At 40.0% G+C, this 21,386-nt stretch overlaps 1 protein-coding gene across 2 annotated transcripts in view; it reads left to right on the top strand.

Annotated features, from left to right (window-relative positions):
• The window catches only part of PHF21A (PHD finger protein 21A), a 142,905-nt gene that overhangs the window by 110,410 nt on the left and 11,109 nt on the right, over positions 1-21,386 (top strand). For both annotated transcript variants that reach the window (XM_032840658.1, XM_032840657.1), the window contains exons 7-10: positions 15,208-15,306; positions 18,100-18,151; positions 18,896-18,975; positions 19,448-19,508. In XM_032840658.1, the coding sequence (XP_032696549.1) occupies positions 15,208-15,306; positions 18,100-18,151; positions 18,896-18,975; positions 19,448-19,508 (292 nt within the window). The remainder of the gene's footprint in view (positions 1-15,207; positions 15,307-18,099; positions 18,152-18,895; positions 18,976-19,447; positions 19,509-21,386) is intronic.

Genomic DNA, 21,386 nt, shown 5'->3' with positions numbered 1-21,386 from the left:
TTTCTTTCCTAGCAGTAAATTGCATGGTCTCTCTTCTTGTTGATCTAATGGAGGAATCCGGTCATTGCTGTGTTGGTTTAGCAGACCTCCTGGCCTGATGGCCTTGCAGGTTACTAAGCTCCGTCAGCAGGGGTACGCTTTAGACCAGACTCCATTCTCAGAATCCTCTGACTTGAGAGCTTTCTGCTGTCCTTCTTTTCTGTGTCTCATTTCCAGTATCACATTTATAGCGATTAGGAGATCTCATAGATTGGCTAAGAGTGAAGCAATATAAATATTGTAGCCACAGAAGTATTACTCGCAGTCTGTTCATAGAGTTATCAGTGTCCAGCCTTCTCTGTGTGACCAGGTTACATGGGTTCCTTTCTGTTTCCTTTAGGGTGATAACATGCATTTAATAGAAATGTATTGATTAGGAGCCAGCTGCTATGCTGAATGTGATGCCTGAATACACGGGTGGTTAAATCAAGGCTAAACCCTCACAGACTCAGTGTGCAGTGCATTTAGGACGGGTACGGATGGAGGCTGTGCCTCCAGGGAAGGAAGCATGGCAAGTTGTGTGGTTTCAAAGGCCTCCCACCTTGGCACAGAAAAGGAAGAAGGCAGTGTCAGTAATAACAACAGTGTCTCACGTCTCCTTCCCCCATCAGGCATTACCAACTCCTTATCCACCCCAGAGAAGAGCTCCCCTGTCTTATCCTTATTAGAGGCCACATCACATGGTGGCTCTGAGAAAATGAGTGCTAGAGTTTAAAGAGCTTTGAGGCTAGAAACGTTTTTGGCAGAAACATGGAGCCAGGCAAACTTACATCCCCAATACCACTGCCTTTTATGTCCCTGTCTGTCCAACACTCTGTGAAATGGGGCTAAACACCTGTTATTGATGCACGGAACTAAAGCATTTAAAGTCTATTAGACTGATGTAGTTAGTTCCCAGGAACTATGTTTGTATTTTATCCACTGCACACTTCCCCTGCACCAAAGACCTCTTTGTACGTCCCCAAGGTAAGCTACTGAAAAAAAGTCTTGGGTTTGTTGGGAGAAACTGCCAGATTGCCACCCATTTCCCTACTTCTATATATATCTTGCATAGGAACTTATACTAGACCCTCTAAAAAAGGAGTGCTTCCAAGATGAGAATATTATCCGATGTATTATCCTCAAATCCCAGTCTTCCCTCTTAGGAAACATGAGCTGCTGACTCTTCACCTTTCATGTCAACACTGGTGTTCTAGCAGGGAAGGGAGACCAAGTGACCAGGGATGGATCTTGCTTTACCTTCCATCCAAATTTATTTAACCTTGATTGATGAAACTATTTGGACGTTTATTCTTTTTATTTTTTTTTTTCAAGATTTTATTTATTTATTTGACAGAGACACAGCAAGAGAGGGAACACAATCAGGGGGAATAGGAGAGGAAGAAGCAGGCTCCCCACTGAGCAGGGAGCCTGGTATGGGGCTCGATCCCAGGACCCTGGGATCAGGACCTGAGTGGAAGGTAGTCACGTAATGCCCCTTGGACATTTATTTATTTGCAGGTGGCTAACTTTGATTATTCCTGCAGCCAAGTTTCAGAAGATGAATTTGGCATTCAGGGTATAACTGGTTAACTTAGTTTTTCTAATCCCGTTAAGAGTGTTTGATTTCTATCTTTATCATACCGAAAAGAACAGGATTTCTAAATTCAAATAGTCATGGGTGCAAAGCAGTAAATATAAATAACTAAAGCACGCTGGAAGTAAACACGTGGACTTTTTATTCCGTTTTCAATGGAGCATGAGTACAAGAGATATCCTACTTTTATTATTTTTTTTAAACCTTTTTTTTTTAAAGATTTTATTTATTTATTTGACAGACAGAGATCACAAGTAGGCAGAGAGGCAGGCAGAGAGAGAGGAGGAAGCAGGCTCCCTGCTGAGTAGGGAGCCCGATGCGGAACTTGATCCCAGGACCCTGGGATCATGACCTGAGCCGAAGGCAGAGGCTTTAACCCACTGAGCCACCCAGGCGCCCCTATTCTTAATTTCTCTTTGAAACAAGCATGATAAAACTGACAATTTGGCCTTCGTGTCAGGAAGACCATAGAAGGTAGAAGAGACTGGTAAGCTGGAAAGTTAATATATGCCGTCTCAAGAAAGCAACTACTTCTTAACAATAGCCAAATTTTTTTTTTTATTATATGGAAATTTTGCCTTTAAGAAAGGGCAGAAACCCAGATATTTTGAGAAATCACCTACCTTTAAAAATACTGATAACTATTTAAACACCATGTAGGCAAAAAATAATATTGCAGGACAGCTTTACCTCTGGATAAATGGTTTTAATGTCTGATTTTAGCTTTTTTGGGTTTTTTTTTGTTTGTTTCCCAGTTATTGTTTCACTCAGGTGACGTTCATACCACGTAAAAGTAACCATGTTGAAATGAAGAATTCACTGGCATTTAGTACATTTGCAATGTTGTGCAACCACAACCTCTGTCTAGTTCCAAAACATTTTCATTACTCCAAGATAAAACCCAGGATCTCTTAAGTAATTACTCTATTTGCTCCTCTCTCTGCCTCTGGGAGCCACTAGTCTGCTTTTTGTGTCTATATTTTTACCTATTCTGGATATTTCATACACATGGAATCATGTAATGTGTTATCTTTCATGTCTGGCTTCTTTTACTTAGCATAGTATTTTCCAGATTCATCCATATCATAACATGTATCAGTACTTCATTTCTTTTTAACAGTTGAATAAGAGTCCACTGTATGTATATACCACAACTTGTTTATCCATTCATCCATTGATGTACCTTTGGGCTATGTCTACCTTTTGGCTATTGGGAATAGTACTGCTATGAGAATTCATGTACAAATATTCGATTATCTGTTTTCCATTCTTTGGGGGTCTATACCTAAGTGGAATTGCTGGATCATGTAATAGTTCTGGGTTTAACTTTTGGAGGAATTGTCATGCTGTTTCCAAAGCAGCTGAATCCTTTTCCATTCCCAACAGCAATGTGTGAGCATGCCATTTTCTCTGCATCCTTGGTAGTACTTACTATAATCTCCTTTTTAAAAACTATAGCCATCCTAGTGGGTATGAAGTGGTATTGCATTGTGGTTTTGATTTGCATTTGATTAATGATTAAAATTGTTGGACATCTTGTGCTTGTTGGCCATTTGTATATCTTCTTTAGAGAAATAGTTCTTTGCCAGTTTCTATATTGGGTTGTCTTTTTGTTGTTGAGTTATAAGGGTTTTTTGTATAATCTGAGTATTAGATTCATATCAGATTTGCAGGTATTTTTCTCCCATTCTATAGGTTATCTTTTCACTTTTTTTTTTTTCTTGGAAGTCTGTATTTTCCTCATTTTATGGGTAGTGTCCTTTGATACACAGAACTTTAATTTTGGTGAAGTCCAGTTTATCTGTTTTTTTCTTTTGTTGCTTGTGGTTTTTGTGTCACATCTAGAAATCCATGGTCACATCTAAGAAAATGAAGACTTACCCCTAATTTTTCTTCTAAGAAGTTGTATGGTTTTGGGGCACCTGGGTGGCTCAGTAGGTTAAAGCCTCTGCCTTCGGCTCAGGTCATGATCCCATGGTCCTGGGATCGAGCCCCGCATCGGGCTCTCTGCTCAGCTGGGAGCCTGCTTCCCTTCCTCTCTCTCTGCCTGCCTCTCTGCCTACTCGTAATCTCTGTCTGTCAAATAAATAAATAAAAATCTTAAAAAAAAAATAAAAAGAAGTTGTATGGTTTTAGCTTTTACTATTTAGGTTAGTAGTTCATTTTGACTTAATTGTATAGAATATTAGATAAGGGCCCAATTTCATTCTTTTGCATGTGGTTATCCATTTCTTCTGTAACTATTTGTTGAAGAGACATTCCCCATTTAAATGATCATGGCACCATTATTGAAAACCAGTTGGCCATTGGTGTATGGATTTATTTCTGGACTCTCAATCCTGTTCTGTTGGTGTGTAGATCTGTCATTGCACCAGTACCAACCAAACTCTCTTAATTACTGTAATTTTGTAGTAAGTTTTTAAATTGGGAAGTGTGGGTCCTCCAATGTTTTTCTTTTTCAACATTGTTTTGGCTATTCATGGTTCCTTGCAATTCCTACGTGATTATGAAAATTGTTTTTTTCTTCAATTCTTCTGCTAAAAAAAGGCCATTCGAATTTTAATAGAAATTATATTGAATCTGTAGGTTGTTGCTTTGCATAGCATTGTTAACAATATTAAGTCTTCCAGTTCTTGAACATAGATTTCTTTCCATTCATTTAGGTTTTCTTTATTTCTTTAAGCAGTGGTTTATAGTTTGCAGTGCACAAGTCTTTTATCCCCTTAATTAAATGTATTCCTAGGTATTTTATTCTTTGGGATGCTATTATAAATGTATTTGTTTTCTTAATTTCCTATTACAATTGTTACTGTTATATAGCAATACAACTGATTTTTGTGTTCATATTGTACCTTGCAACTTTGCTGAGTTTCTTATTAGCTCTAATAATTGTTTGTGGACTCTTTGGAATCTCTATATGTAAGATCACGTCCTTTGCAAATAGAGATAGGTTTATGTTGTCCTTTCCAATTTGGATGCCTCTAATGTCTTTTGCCTAATTGCTCTGGCTAGAACTTCCACCACAGCGTTGAGTAGCGCTGATGGAAGTGGTCATGCTTCTTTTGTTCCCAATCTCAGAGGAAAAGCTTTCAGTCTTTTGCCATTGAGTATGATGTTAACTATGGTTTCTCATTAATGCCCTTTAAAAAGTTGAGGAAGTTTCCTTCTATTCCTAGCTTTCTGAGTGTTTTATCATGAATGAGTGTTAAGTTTTTTCTGCATTGAGATGGTCAGGTGTTGGGGGGTGGTTTGCCCTCATTTATTAATGTGATCTGTTATATTCCTTTCATTCCTGGGGTAAGTTCTACTTTGTCATGGTGTATCATCCTTTTATTTTATTTTTTTAAGATTTTATTTACTTTGTAGAGAAAGTGCAAATGCAGGGGAGGGGGAGGGCTGAGGTGGAGCAGAGGGGGGAGGAAGAAGGAAAGAATCCCAAGCAGAATCCATGCTGAGTACAAAGCCTTACATGAGGCTTGATCTCACGACCCCGAGGTCATGACCGGAACGGAAACCAAGAGATGGGCACTCAACCATGTGTGCCACCCAGGTGCCCCTGTATCATCCTTTCAATATGCTGTGAGATTCAGCTTGCTAGTATTTTATTAAGATTTTTTTCACTGTATAAGGAACATTGGTCTGTGTTCTCTATTTTGGGGATGTCTTTGGTGTCAAGGTAATACTTGGGGATGGCTTTGGTGTCAAGGTAATACTGGTTTCATAGAACAAGTTAGGAAGTGTTAATTCTTTAAATATGTGATAGAATTCATCAGTGAAGCTGTCTGATTCTGGACTTTTGGGGGAGGATTTTAATTACTGTTTCAGTTTCTTTACCTGTTACAGGTCTGTTGAAATTCTTCATTTCTTCTTGAGTCAGTTTTGGTAATTTGTGTGTTTGTAACAATTTGCCCATTACACCTATATTATTTAATTTGTTGGTAATTCTTCAGTGTACTCTCCTCTAGTCCTTTTTATTTCTATAAGATTGGTAGTAATGTCCCCACTTCTACTTACGATTTTTATGATTTGTGTCTTGTCTCTCTCTTTTTTTCCTTAAGAGTGTCCAGCTAAAGGTTTCTCAGTTTTGTTGATCTTTCTGAAGAATCAACTTTTGGTTTCACTAATTCTGTTGTTTTTCTTTTCTCCATTTCATTTATTTCTACTGTAACTTTTATTACTTTCTTGTTCTGCTAGCTTTGGGTTTAGTTCTCCTTTTTCTATTTTCTTAAAGGTTTTTCTAGTTCTTTAAGGTTTAAAGTGATATTATTGACTTGAGATCTTTCTTAGTTTTTAATGTAAACCGTTAGAGCTACAAATTTCCTCCTGAATACTACTTTCACTACATCACATCAGTTTTGATATATTGAGTTTTCATTTTTATTCCTCTCAAAGTATTTCCCAATTTCTCTGGCTGTTTCTTCTTTGACCCATTGGTTGTTCAAGAGTGTGTTGTTTAGGGCTCAGTGGGTTAAGCTTCTGCCTTCGGCTCAGGTCATGATCTCAGGGTCCTGGGATGGAGCCCCACATCGGGCTATCTGCTCGGCAGGGATCCTGCTTCCCCCCTCTCTCTGCCCGCCTCTCTGCCTACTTGGTGATCTCTCTCTGTCAGATAAATAAATAAAATCTTTTAAAAAAAGAGTGTGTTGTTTAGGTTCCACATATATTAAGTTTTCCAGTTTTCCTTTATCACTGATTTCTAGCTTCTTTATGTTGTGGTCAGAGAAGATACTTTGTATTATTTAAGTATTTTAATATTTGTTAGGATTTGTTTTGTGGCCTAAAACATGGTCTGACCTAGAGAATGTTCATGTTTACTTGAGAATGTATGTTCTATTGTTATAGAATAAACTCTTCTTTATATGTCTGTTAGATCTAGTTGGTTTACAGTGTTGTTCAAGTCCTCTGTTTCCTTACTGATCTTTTTTTTTTTTTTTTTTTTAAGATTTTTATTTATTTGACAGAGAGACCACAAGAGAGGGAACACAAGCACAGGGAGTGGGAGAGAGGAAAACAGGCATCCCGCAGAGCAGGGAGCCCAATGTGGGGCTCGAACCCTGGGATCATGACCTGAGCAGAAGGCAGATGCTTAACGACTGAGCCACCCAGGCACCCTGATCTTTTTTTTAATAAAGATTTTATTTATTTAATTATGTGAGAGAGAGCAGGAGGGGAGTTGGGGGAAGAGGGGTAGAGAGAGAAGGAGAAGCAGACTCCCCACTGAGCAGAGGGAGCCCATTGCAGGGCTCAGTCGCAGGACCCTGAAATCATGACCTGAGCTGAAGTTAGTTGCTTAACTGACTGAGACACCCCGGCACCCCTCCTTCCTGATCTTTTATCTACATGTTCTTTCCATTCTTTAAAGCGAAGGATTAAAGTCTCCAATTATTATTATAAAATTTTTATTTCTTCATTCAGTTCTGTCAATTTTTGTTTCATATATGTGAGAATCTGTTGTTTGGTGCATATATATTTAAAATTGTCTTATCTTCTTCATGAATTACCCTCTTATCAATATATAATGACCTTCCTTGTCTCCTGTAACAATTCTTGACTCAAAGTGAGTTTTGTCTGATACTAGTAGAGCCGTCCCTGGACTCTTTTGGTTGCTATTTGCATGGAATACCTTTTTTCATTCTTTGACTTTCAACCTGTTTGTATCTTTGGCTCTAAGATGAATCTATTATAGACAGTGTGTATTTCAGATCATTTTTTTTTATCCATTCTGTCACTCCCTGTCTTTTAATTGGTGGGTTTAACCCAGTTACATTTAAAGTGATTGCTGATAACAAAGGACTTAAGCCATTTTGCTGTTTGTTTTCTGCATGTCTTATGTCTTCTTTGTTCTTGGTTTCTCCAATACTGCCTTCGTTATGTTTGGTTTTTCTTTCTAGTGCACACTTTTGATGCCCTCATTTCCTTTTCTGTATATATTTCAGTTATTTTCTTAGTGGTTACCATGGGGATTACAGTTAACATTCATAAATTTTTAACAACTGTATTGATACCAGCTCAGCTTTAATAATATACAAAAACCCTGTTCCTATACAGCTCTGCCCCCACTTTATGTTGTTATTGTCACAAATTATATCTCTATACATTATATGCCCACTAATATAGATTTATGTATTTCTCTCTTAAATCCCATAGGAAACAAAAGAGAAGTTACAAATCAAAAATACAATAATATTGGATTCTACTTTTACCTGTGTAGTTTCCTTTACTGTAATTCTTATTTCTTTGTATGGCTTTAAGTTACTATCTGGTGTCTTTTTATTTCAGCCTGAAGAACTCCCTTCCTTTTAGGTCAGATCTACTAGCAATGAACTTCCTTAGCTTTTTGCAGGATATAGCATTCTTGGTTGATAGCGATTTTCTCTCAGCACTTTTAATATATAATCCTGCTACCTCTGGTCTCTGGTCTCTGGGAAGAGGTTGGCTGCTAACCATATTGAGGACCTCTTCTATATGATATATCACTTATGTCTTGCTGCCTTTTTTTTTTTTAAGAGATTTTATTTATTTATTTGACAGACGGAGATCACAAGTAGGTAGAGAGGCATGTCTTGCTGCTTTTAAGACTCTCTCTTTGCAGGGCACCTGGGTGGCTCAGTGAGTTAAGCCTCTGCCTTTGGATCAGGTCATGATCTCAGGGTTCTGGGATCGAGCCCCGCCGGGCTCTCTGCTCAGCAGGGAGACTGCTTCCCCCTCTCTCTCTGCCTGCTGCTCTGCCTACTTGTGACCTCTCTCTGTCAAATAAATAAATAAAAACCTAAAAAATAAAAAAGATTCTCTCTTTGCCTTAGCTTTCGACAGTATGACTACAAAGTGTCTCACTGTGGATCTCATTTATTTATTTTTAATTTCTTTTTTTTTAATGGCAACAGATTTTTTTTAAATTTAAGTTTATTATTATTATTTAAAGATTTTATTGATTTATTTGAGAAAATGAGAGTGCACAAGTGGGGTGGGGAGGAGCAGAGTGAGAGGGAGAAGCAGACCCCCCACCGAGCAGAGAGCCTGATGTGGGGCTCGATCCCAAGACCCTTGGGATCATGACCTGAGCCTAACACAGATGCTTAACCAACTGACCGACCCAAGTTCCCCTATTTTATTATTTTTTAAGTTTTTATTTTAATTTCTGTTAGTTAACATACAATGTTATATTAGTTTTAGGAGTACAAAATAGTGATTCAGCAGTTCCACACACCACCTGATGTTCATCACAAGTACAGTCCTTAATCCCCTTCACCTATTTAACTCCTCCCCCACCACCCTGCCCTCTGGTAACCATCAGTTTATTTGCTAAAATTAAGAGTTTATTTCTTCATTTGTCTTTCTTTTTTTTCCCCTTTGCTCATTTGTTTTGTTTCTTAAATGCCACATATGAGTGAAGGCATATAGTATTTGTCTTTTTCGGACTTGTTTCATTTAGCATTGTATTCTCTAGATCCATCCATGTCATAAAAAATGGCAAGATATCGTTCTTTTTTATGGCTGAGTAATATTCCATTGTAAATATATAAACCACACTTCTTTATCCATTCATCCAACAGAGGGGTACATGTATCCCTTTGAATTTTTGTTTTTGTGTTCTTTGGGTAAATACCCAGCAGTGAGATTGCTGGATCATCGGGTAGCTCTGTTTTTAACTTTCTGAGGAAACTCCATACTGTTTTCCAGAGTGGCTGTACCAGTTTGCATTCCCACCAGTAGTGCAAGAATGTTCCTTTTTCTCCCCATCCTCATCAACACTTGTTCCTTGCATTTCTGATATTAGCCATTCTGACAGGAGGGAAGCGATATCTCATTGTAGTTTTGATTTGTGTTTCCCTGATGATAAGTAATGATGAACATCTTTTCATGTATCTCTTGACTGTCTGGATGTCATCTTTGGCAAAATGTCTGTTTATGTCTTCTGTCTTTAAATTGGATTATTTGGTTTTTGGATGTTGAGTTTTGTAAGTTCTTTATGTATCTTGGCTACTAACCCTTTAGCAGATACGTCTTTTGCAAATAGTGAAAGTTTTGCTTTTTTCCCTACTCATTTGAATGACTTTTCTTTCTGCTGTCTGATTGATGTGGCTAGAGCTTCCAGTATAATGTTGAGTTAAAGTGGTGAGAGTAGACATCCTTATCTTGTTCCTGACCCTAGGAGAAAAGCTCTCAGTTTTTCCCCATTGAGGATGGTGTTAGCTGTGGATTTTTTATATATGGCCTTTATTATGTTGAGCCCTCTAAGCCTCCTTTGTTGAGGGTTTTTATTGTGAATGGATGTTGTTGTACTTTGTCAAATGTTTTTTTCTGTGTCTATCAAAATGATCATATGGTTCTTATCCTTTCTCATTGATATGATGTATCACATTAATTGATTTGTGAATATTGAACCACCCTTGCAAGTCAGGAATAAGTCCCACTGGTCATGGTGGTAAATGATTTTTTTAAGTGTATTATTGAAATTGGTTTGCTAGTATTTTGTTGAGGATTTTTGCATTCATGTTCATCACAGATACTGGCCTTTAGTTCTCTTTTTAAGTGGTGTCTTTATTCAGTTTTGGTATCAGGAGAATGCCAGCCTCATTGAATGAATTTGGAAGTTTTCCTTCCTTTTCTATGTTTTGGAATATTTTGAGAAGAAGAGGTATTAACTCTTCTTTAAAGTTTGATAGAGTTTTCCTGTGAAGCCATCTGGTCCTGGACTTTGTTTATTGGGAGTTTTTTCATTACTGATTTGGTTTCTTTGATGTTTATTGGTCTGTTCAAGTTTTCTGTTTCTTCCTGTTTCACTTTTGGTAGTTTATATGTTTCTAGGAATTTTTCTACTTCCGGATTGTCCAGTTCGTTGGCATATAGTTTTCCATAATATTCTCTTATAATTGTTTGTATTTCTGTGGTTTTGGTAGTTACTTCTCTTCTTCCATTTGTGATTCCACTTATTTGGGGGTCCTTTCTCTTTTTTTCTTGATAAGTCTGGCTTGCTTCCCCCTACCTCCCTCCCAAAGAACCAACTCTGATCTGTTCTGTTGTTATTTTAGTTTCTATGTCACTTATTTCTGCTCTTTTCTATATCACTTATTTCTGCTCTGTCTTTATTATTTCCTTCCTTCTGCTAATTTTAGGTTTTGTTTGCTCTTCTTTTTCTAGCTCCTTTAGGTGTTTAAGCATAGTTTGTTTGAGATGTTTATTTGAGATTTTTCTTACTCCTTGAGGTAGGCCTGTATTGCTATATACTTCCCTCTTAGAACCACTTTTGCTGCATCCCAGAGGTTTTAGTATGTTATGTTTTCATTTTAATTGGTTTCCATGTCCTTTTTTGTTTCTTCCTTTAGTTCCTGGTTGACCCATTCATCGTTTAGTAGCATGTTATTTAATCTCCATGATTTTGAGGTCTTTCCAGATTGTGGTTGACTTTTTTTTTTTTTTTAAAGATTTTATTTATTTATTTGACAGAGAGAGAGAGATGACATGTAGGCAGAGAGGCAGGTAGAGAGAGAGGGGGAAGCAGGCTCCCTGCTGAGCAGAGAGCCCGATTTGGGGCTCGATCCCAGGACTCTGAGATCATGACCTGAGCCGAAGGCAGAGGCTTTAACCCACTGAGCTACCCAGGTGCCCCCAGCCCCATTTTTGAAGCCAAACATTATGGGGCTCAGTCTTCCCCCCAGCTGAGCTCTCTGGTGTAAGGGCGCATTGCTCTGCCTTCTCCATGCACACAGCTCTCTCCCATCTGCAGGCAGCCTCCCTCCACCTTTCTGAACTTCCTAACCTTTCAGATCCTGCTTCTTCTGTTTATTTAGTTAGGAAGTTTGTTCTGCCAGTCTTCTGATTGCTCTCTGGTTTATTGACTTGGGTATGGTTGATACCTAGTTGTAAATATAGGGACAGGGAGAGCTCTGGGTCCTTCTACTCTGCCATCTTCCCCCAGACCGTGAATCTTTTTTAGTTTATTCTATATGGATGTCAGTGAGCTTCTTGGATGTGTAGATTCCTGTCTTTAATCAAATTTGGGAAGTTTTGAGCAGTTATTCCTTCAAATATTATTTCTGCTTCTCTCTGTCTCTGCTCTCCCCATGGGAGTCCATAATGCATATGTTGATAATGCCCCACAGGGCCCTTAGGCTCTGTTTATTTTTCTTCATGTTTTTCCTTTCTGTCCCTCAAACTGGATAATTTCAGTTGTCCTATCTTGAGTTCACTGATTTTTTCTTTTGCCTGAATCCTTCTAGTGAATTTTTCATTTAAGCTTTTATACTTTTCAGCTCCACTGTTTCTGTTTGGTTCTTTTCAGTAATTTCTGTCTCTTTTATTGATCGTCTGTTTTTGCTGGGAAATTGTTCCCCTGGTTTCTTTTAGTTCTTTGTCCATGATTTCTGTTAGTTCTTTGAGTATATTTAAGATAGTCTTTCTCTAGAGAGTCCGAGAGTCTAGGTTTCCTTAAGGCCAGTTTCTCTTGATTTCTTTTTTTCCTCCAAATGGACCATACTTTCCTGTTTCTTTGTATGCTTTCCAATTTTTTGTTAAACTGTTCGTCTTGAAATTCCAGTGTGATAATTCTGGAAATTAGATTCTCCTCCCACCACAGATTTTGCTGTTATTGATTGTTTAGTGCCTTTTCCAACTGTATTTCTTGTCATGGATAGTCTCTGAATTCTGTGTTCTGTTGTCTTCGGTCAACTCGTGACCTGACAGATTTCCTTAAACAACTGGAGCCCAAAAGACCAAATAATGATGATGATGAAAATAGTAATAACAACAACAACTAAATTTAAAAAGAAACTTTCCTATTTTTACAGATTGGCTCTGAGCAGGAGTACTTACTTCTTCAATGCTAAGCCAGGCTGTCTCTAACTCTGTCTTAGCCTTCACCTCTTTCTTGGACAGAATTCAAAGATTCAGCCAGAGGTATAAGCCTAGGGTTCTCTCATCTGAGCATGCATCTAGCCCTGGGAATATGCAGTGCACTCTGGATTCCCCAGTATATGTGATACCCCTTCAAAGCCCTTACTATTAAGAGAATCTTCCTCCTCAGCCTCCTTCTTCCCAGGCCTTTGGGTCTGTCTGCCGTATACTCCATCCACCATCCCTTACACCAGGTGATTGGGTAACATGGCCTTAGATGCTTTCATCAGATTCCACCCCAAAAGGCACTTTTAGCCTAAGATGGGCAAAACAAAGGTCAGGCTCGCCAGTCCTCAGGGAACCCCCCCCAAACAGGTCAAAGTGCACAAAAAGCTTTGAGAACAAGGTCCACGTTGGATCCTATGGCACCAGCAAGCCACACTAGGAACACAGGGTGCTGTCCCTAAAGCCTCAGTCCCAAAGCTATGCAATGGGGTTTGTATGTAGGTGAGGAAAAATGCTTTCTTAGGGAAATTTACCAGCCTCTTTCTTCACTGAGTGTCCCCTGGTTACTATAAGGTTTTTATTAGAGTCCAGAGTTCTAAAAAGTTGATTCCATTTTTGCCAGCTTAATGATTGCTCCAGTGGAAGTACTAATTCTTAGAGCTCCCTATTCTGCCATTTCTGTCACTCCCCCTCCCCTAATGTTTTGGGTTTGTTTTAAGCAGCTTAAAACAACAAGTATTTATTACCCCATTTAGCTTGTGAGGGTCAGGAATCCGCTTGCATCCTAGCTAGGTGCTTCTGGCTCAGCATCCCTCACAAGTTTGCATTCAGACAAGTTGACCAGGGCTCACCTCCTCTAAAGGCTCAGCTGGCACTGGATAATTCACTTCCAAACTCAGTGGTGTGGATGTCGGCAGATGGCACTACACTCACTCGGGCTGCTGGCCGAGGAGGTTCAGTTCCTCACCACACAGACCTCTGCATAGTGCTGCCCACTACATGGCCTGGTTTCCCCCAGAGCAACAGCTCCGTGAGAGAAAGGGATCTCCCCGGTGTTTTGATTGTTTTATTTATTTGTTTTTTGACGCTTTTTGTGTACTTTATCCAACCCTCAGATAATTGCACTCCTTTTGAGTGAGAGAGAAAATCTGAACCCTGGATAATTTCTTAGTGGAAAGGAATTGGTTTGCCCTTCCCCGGAGGCATTACCACTACATGTGTCCCTCAGCCCTCAAGATGGAACCAAGAGACCCCAAGAAACCTCACACAGCCTCGGAGGAGCAGCCGACCCTTGCAGTTGACCTCTTATCCCTCCCTCAGACTCCTGCCCTTCCTCACTCAGAAAGCCATGAAAATAAGCTTTCTGGACACCCAGGGCCTTAAAGATGACACTATAAACTGCTTCCCCATTGTGTCCCCTTGTGGTATGTTTAGTGGTTTGTTTTATGGAGGAAATGTGTCCTTTTTGGTTAAAAAATGTATGTGAGAGGTGAAGTGAGTGATTCTTCTAGAAGGGATGGTACTAGGCACAGAGGACTGCAAACCTGTGTAGAATAATGCCTGCTCTCAAGTAGTTTATCATAGAGAGGAGGAAATCGGACAGGAAAGTGATGAAAAATAGAATATCAGGCAGCATTTGTGCCTCAGAACAGTGGCTGCCACAGTATTGATAAGGCAGACGCTGACATTCTCCTAAAGTAATAATATGAGAAGCAGAAGGAGAATACAGAAGTGGCTAGGAAAGAAAGTGAAAGATCTTTGTGATCGTATTTGTCTTTCAGATCTGGTAGCATATTTCACAACATAATGATTGTTGAAAACTTTTGATTGTCCTGCTTACAGGACCGAAGCTTCTTCCTCATCAGTGATCAGTTTCATTCTCATTTATTTAGTTCTTTGCTGCCATACAGAAAGACAATTAGCATCCACATTTTTTTTTTAATTTGAGAAAGTAAATTAGGTTCATGTTCGCAGTTTTATATCCACTGTTCTAATATCATTTCAGTATTTACAGAAGGGTTCATAAAATGAATAAGCCATTGAGTCATAATAAGAATAGTAATGCAAGCCCAGTCTGCCAATTTGCTAGCTGCCATTTGTGCTTAAACATGATAATGCTACTGGTGTTCTTTTGTTTGAATGGATGCATCTGGAAGACAAGGTTGGGGGTAATCAGAGGGTCAGCCTCTTGCAAGATGACCTTTCCTTGGCAAGTGCATCTCTCCTCTAATGAATGAAACAGGCAGGTGTTAAATATCCCAAGCGATGGTAGTTCTGCATCTTCTCTTAGGTTATGATTGGAATTGGAAATAGGAGAAAGTGTATGTAAGATTTCTTTTTTACATTCAGATCTTAAGCATGCTGTGGACTGGAGTTTGACCCACATGTAACAAAACTGGAAAACTGTTCCTATATCCTAAAATACAGTGAAATCAGAGCAGCCTATACTCATTTTTATACATTGGAATTAAGCTGTGGATTTTTCTTTTTGTATAATTTAGACTGTTGTAGTTATATCTACAACATATCTACTCTGTCTTCATATCTACTCTAGTTATACAGTTTAATTATTTCAACTGGGGCTGTACATCTTATTTTTCCCCTTCCAAAGTATAATCCATATTACCTCCTTTATTAATATGTTTCTAATTTGAGTATGTTCTTTTTTTTTCTTTTGGCTACAGTTAAACTGTTTTTTCATTTTTTTAAATAAAAAGTGAATTCTGAATTTTCATTTAATTTTCCTTCCCTAGACAATTAAATCCCACACAGAAACAGATGAGAAACAAACAGAGAGCCGTACCATCACTCCACCTGCTGCACCCAAACCAAAACGGGAGGAGAACCCTCAGGTAGGCTCAGCCCTCCAAAGGCATGGTTCAGTCATGAGACATGACTTATTCTCAACTAACGAGGTGGGACACTTGCTGTCTGAGTCACTTGGTTTTCCATTTCTTGTGCTTCCTCACTATTCAGTAACATATTGCCAAATCAGTTTGGCCTAAAGCAGATTAAGAGTATGGTCTGGAGTGTCCATGAGCTGGCATACAGGCATTTCCTGCAACGTACAAACTTGAAATGTAAGATTAATGATAATTTTCCCTCATGATAATTAGATTTTGTCTCAGCCAACATTTCTAAGAGGTCCATCCAGTTCACTCGGCTAAGGTCTATTTATGTTATTGATTATAGTTGTTATATGTGCATTTTTGTTTCTACCATTGTATTGCACCAGATTCCCAAATCCCAAATGAATCAGTAGCCCAAAAGTTGTTCATTGAAGCATAAAAGTAGGGATGAAAATAGTAACATCTGTACTATAACTTAGGATAGAGTTACAAACTTACATAGCCAACAGGACTGGTACAATACACAATGTGAATTTGTGTGTCCCCTTAGACAAGAGAATTTTTTAGTTTGGTTCATGGATAAGCAGCTCTAAAAGAAAAATGTGGACAGGTAATATGATGATAAAAATCTGATAGTTGGATTTTATTAAACCAGCAATCTATTTCCTTCTGTCCTCTGTGCATTCTTTTTAATGAAACCATGTCAAATAGTGGCATGAAGCCATCAAAACTTCATGTCTTTTTTTTTTAAGTGATGATTTATTAAGTTAAGCCAGTTCAGGTTTTTCTAAAACAAGTATAAATTATAATTCTGATATGAAATGGATTTGGTTTTTTTAAATATATTTTTAGAGTTTTTATTATAATTCCAGTTGGTTAATATAACACTGTTATATTAGTTTCATTTCTTTCTTTTTTTTTTTTAAGATTTTATTTATTTATTTGACAGAAAGAGACACAGCGAGAGAGGGAACACAAGCAGGGGGAGTGGGAGAGGGAGAAGCAGGCTTCCCGCAGAGCAGGGAGCCTGATACGGGGCTCAATCCTGGGATCATGACCTGAGCCAAAGGTAGATGCTTAATGACTGACCCACCCAGGCTCCCCTGAAATGGGTTTGTTTTTAATTTATCTGTAAAGAAGGGACCAAAACTTGAACTAGAAAGAAGTACCAGTGATGCAAATTGCTGAGGAACTTACGAAGTCATCCACAAAATTACCAAAGAAAAAGGATATCTTATGTTGGTAGCCCAGTGTGGGCAAGCGAGCACCACTACCATGTAGAGTGGTAGATTATTCCCCTTCGAATTGGACAGAATCACTGCCCAAAAGAGAATAAATTAGTTTTTGGTATACGTGTGATGCCTACATGACGCAGAAGTTCTTGACAACTTTTTATTCTCTTTATCACTGAAAATCTGTTCCAGAGGAGAGGAGATTTTGTTTTTCCTTTTTTTCCTTTTTTTTTTTTTTTTTTTTTTTGGTGAGCTCCAAGTAGACTGGCAAAGATGAGTTGTTTGTGACTAGCCAAGAAGAGTACTGCCACTTGATTAAAAGAAGGTTTGCATCTGGATGTCAAACTACACGCTGCTCTACAGAGAACAGCTGGTAGACAGCCTTCTAATCTTGATCAGGTTGTGAAGAATAGTGAAAAGCAGGAATGTAGTTCATTGGCAATCACCGAGTGTGTGCCATTTCAACGTGCAGTGTGGAAAATGGGCAGCAGGGCTGAGAGAGCTTTTCCTTACCGAAGTATGCTGGCGGTCAGGGGGATAGGCTCCCACCTAAGTTTTTGAAATAAGAAGTAAAATAAAAACATTTCTTCAGAACTCTGAGCATACCAGTAAAGGACACTTCTGTGTTCTCAAGTGGCTTGTTCAGGGACTGTTTCTTCCTAAAATACTCAGTATCTTAAACAGCTTGAATCTCTCACTTCAGGCCAAAATACCATGGTATTGAATGTGGAGGGTAAGCTGTCAGGATTTTTAAAGACCAAACGGTGATACAGACAATTCCATAGGACTATGTCCTAACAGTTGATGATATTCTTTTCTGATAATAATCAGTGAGAGAAGTTGGTGATCTTTTGTTTGGCATATTTAGCAGCCACGTGCAAATGAAAACATACTTTCCAGACCACATGTGACTGCTGAGCAAAATAGGAATCAGTTTGTTGCTCTCTCCAACTCTAAGCATCTAATGTTCCAGCTTTGGGATTCAGTTTTCTAATCAGTGGAACTTCTGATGGAGCCCTAAGTGGTCTCCAAAGAGGGATTCCTCCATAATTTTTAGGTCCATGTTTGATTTTAAAACCATAGTATTAAGCAGAACCATCAGCTATTGTTCCTAAAACTCATTTAGCTTTGAGCTAGCATTGTCCAGTCGTTGGTAGTAAAAATGTAAGAAACCCTGGCCTGCTATGACAAGTGAAGTTGGAGCTTGTTGTATGGGAGGCTCTTTTTTGTAACCTCTGCATGTTTTCTGAGTATGAAATCCTCTTCCCTGTCAGAGGATTTTTCTGGAAAAACAAACAAAAAAACTTAGGGCACTCAAAGATGCTGATTTCTGTCATTGAGAAAGTAGAAGATGCAAGCCACAGTCCTTCTTTTGTGATCCTTTGAGACCAGAAAGCCTCCACAGTTACTCTGGAAGGTGTCTGTTCTTTGGTCACCTGAACCTGGCCTCCTTCCTTCACGTGACCAGCCCATTGGGCTGGCTTTGCCGAGGAGTCTAACTAGGAACATGCAATTGGCTTTGTGAGAACCCAAACTGAAGTACGTTCTTGTTTCTCTGGCACAGAAACTTGCCTTCATGGTGTCTCTAGGATTGGTAACACATGACCATCTAGAAGGTAAGAGAAGATATGGTGCTGCCTTGCTTGTGGCCCAGAGCTTTGTTCTTGGAAATGGTGTTGAATTTATTGTTAGAACGTAGAACACTGGAACGCCAGTAGTGTGTGATTCAGCTAGTGTGGCCTTTCTTTCCTTTGGAGTCAAACTTGCCTTTCCTCTACCTTCATCCCCTCCCCTCCCTGTTTTCATCCACACTGCTATCCAAGGGAAACTCCCCAGATGCTTGTATTAAACCGACTGCTGTTCCCTTTAGAGGAACTCTCTTTTTTCCCCTGACAGCACGAAGTATCAGATGCCCCTCTGACAAATCTTTGTGTTTTTCAATCACTCTGGGTTATCCAAATCTTAAGAAGTTACAAAGCTACACCTGTCCTAGTTATTTAACTCAAGAATGGTGAACTATGGTCAGTCTAGGTCTGTGGATAGAGTTCATCCACACCTGTATTCCAGTGAACTAAAAGTAGACGAGGACAGCTTGTTTATAAGTGTAATCTGCTGTTCAGCTCTGGGTCACAGAGAGCCACCCTGTGGGACAGCATGGTCTTGCTTTCTGAGAGGTGAGAATAGATGGCCCCACGCCTTTGTTCCCAGCAGTGTGCTTGCCTCTGCTCAGGCTGCGGTGACACAGAGAGATGTGCCCCCGTTTCTCATTTGTCATGGGAAAACCAAAAGATAAACAATGAAGTTCCGTTTTTGAGGTTCTCTATACCTCCCTTCTAATTCAAACCTTTTGCTTTCCCAAGAAATCCAAAGCAAGAGGCAAGAGCGAAAAAGAAGAACGACGGCAAATCCAGTGTACAGCGGAGCCGTCTTTGAGCCAGAGGTATTCCTGGCCAGACCTTGGCCCTCCCCTCTCTGTTCTAGTTTTATTTATGATTTTTTCCATCTTCTCCCATCTGAAAAACCTGCTGAAGAACAGTGCACTGATTATAGTTGGCCAGCTTTGTGAAATGATGGGTTTTCCTCGGGCTAATCATACTGTTTCATTTGTATCATTCACTGCTTTCCCCTTCGTTTTTTCCCTAAGTTGGAGTAAATACAAACCTACCTTAAAAATTTAACTCATCTTGGCTTAAACACAGCTGTCATCCGAAGCAGAGGCATACCTCTCTGGAATATTCTATTCTCTCGGAGCCAAGTAGATACACTAAAGCCCGTTAGCCCTGAGACCTTGGGTTACTCACACTCACTCGCTGGCGTGTTGGCAGGCATGCTGTGCGTGGCCATAGCTTATGCCGGTATTGGTAGGAACCGTGCTGTTCAGCTAGTTACCTTTCTTTCTTCAATCCTCAAAGCGTAAGAAGAGCGCAGTCACATACCTGAACAGTACAGTGCATCCTGGGACCCGGAAGAGAGGTGAGTATCTTTTTGGAGCTCTCCCTCGCTGTTGCTTCTGCTTTCTGTGTCGTGTTTCCTGCCCCTCCTTCCTCCCCTTGTCCTAGAGCCTGACTCCTAAATCCCTGGAACATAGTTTTGTTGTTGTTGTCCTCTGAAAATGGGGGGAGAAGAGAGGGAGACTTCTCCTTAGAGTTCTGTATACTGAACCGCAAGCTGCCTTTCCTAGGATTCTGGCAGAGCTGACTCAAGGAAATGGCTTAATACAGCATTTCTGCCCCAGGCCCATCAGGCTGTCCATGAATAGCACAGCGAACAGAACATTGTGTGAAAGGAAGCATTTTAGCATCATTGAGCAGAGCAGAGCACTGCTGTTGCCAAGGTGTTCTTAGTAGTGTCCAAGTTGTCCTGCTGCCAGCAAGACCAGAGCATGACTCGGGTCTCTGTGAGCTGCAGGCTTTCCAGGAAGAAAGACATAGCCACACTGAGGACTTAGAATCTGTGAGTTGAGGACTTCTCCAGCTAAGGAAGAGTAGGTCATGGTCGAAACAGGCTCCCTGAAGTAGAAGTTCCTAAAGAGCCCCATCCCATATTTCAGGCCTGACAGGGCGCTGGTGCCCCTTCCTTGTGGGCGGGGCAGAGGCAGCAGCCTTCCATGCAGGTCTGAGTAGGTCTTAATAGCTCTGGGTTTGAGCTTATAAACAAGGTTCTGAAATTGTTCTTTGATGTCAGTAGTACATCCCAAGTTCCCTTTCTCCACATCATAATGTGTCCCTGAATTATAGTTCCAGGCTAGAAAGGTTGCAGAGTGAGTGGAGTAGCATACTAATTTTTGCATAAGCACATGCTGTCTCAGAGCTCTTGGAAGCCTAGGAGGTTATCCTGACCCTTTTCTTTTGTCTGCCATAGGCAGGGCTGCAACTGTACCATTACCACCTCCTCGCCAGATCAGATCGCGTACCCCCCTGCAGCGACCCGTTCTAATGGTTCATTACCTACCTGTCCTCTAGGTGGCCGCATATATTTCCATGGGAAATCCTAAGTCGTTCCTTCCTGTTGATTCCTGGGCCACAGTAACCAGTGTCGTGGGTTACTTTTTGTTGTTTTGTTTTTGGTAATTTTTAGTGACCTCTGACCCAGTTCTCAGAAAGGAGCCCCCAGTCAGAAGCCAGTTAATTGGTGTGCTGGTGGGGAGTATCTGCTAAGAGGACAGGGGTTAAACGAGCCAAAAAGACCTTGGCCTCACTTGCCAAGGTCAGAGGATGAAAGCCTGTATTCACAATGCCTACGTGTGCCTTCTGCGGGTAAACAAAGAGCATTCATCTTTCACTTCCCCTTTGGGCAACCCTAAATTCCCTAGAAAAGACAAACCTGTATGTTCTGTTTGTACTGCAGACATTGTCAGTTTAACACAGATAGGTAAGATTTGTGTAATGTCTGACAGAATCGTGACTCTTGTGCATAATCCTGACATAAATTACAACTGTTGGCCAAGTTGTGAACCCCTGTACCTTTCATCAGTGCTTGTAGGCAATTGTGTGCCTCTCTAGCTTTTTTTTTTTTCCCTTTGCTGTGCTGAACATATACTTTTGATCACTCAAAGCTTAAAAGCTTTGATCCTGGTCCTTCTGACAAGGACCCTGGCTTAGGTGTATCATAAAGCAGGAGTGGTTGAACAGTGTTGCCACACCTGTCAGGGTCCATTCATAGATCCTCTGTAGCCGTGGGGCTTGATTCCCAGGGCTCTTCCTCCAGCCAGTCTTCTAGTGGCATTGCTGATGGCAGGGTCTTCTCTGAGATTTGCTGACAGGCCCCAGTCTTTAGATATGGAGTTCACCAGAGCGTTCGAGACGGAAGCGGGGAGACAGTTGTTGAGCAACTGTGGAGGGGATCTGAATC

Source organism: Lontra canadensis, unplaced genomic scaffold (genome assembly GCF_010015895.1).
Source record: "Lontra canadensis isolate GAN:19392208 unplaced genomic scaffold, GSC_riverotter_1.0 scaffold115, whole genome shotgun sequence".
NCBI classification, from domain to species: Eukaryota; Metazoa; Chordata; class Mammalia; order Carnivora; family Mustelidae; genus Lontra; species Lontra canadensis.
Note: the sequence above shows the minus strand (reverse complement) of the source record. Positions and strands in the feature narration are given on the sequence as shown.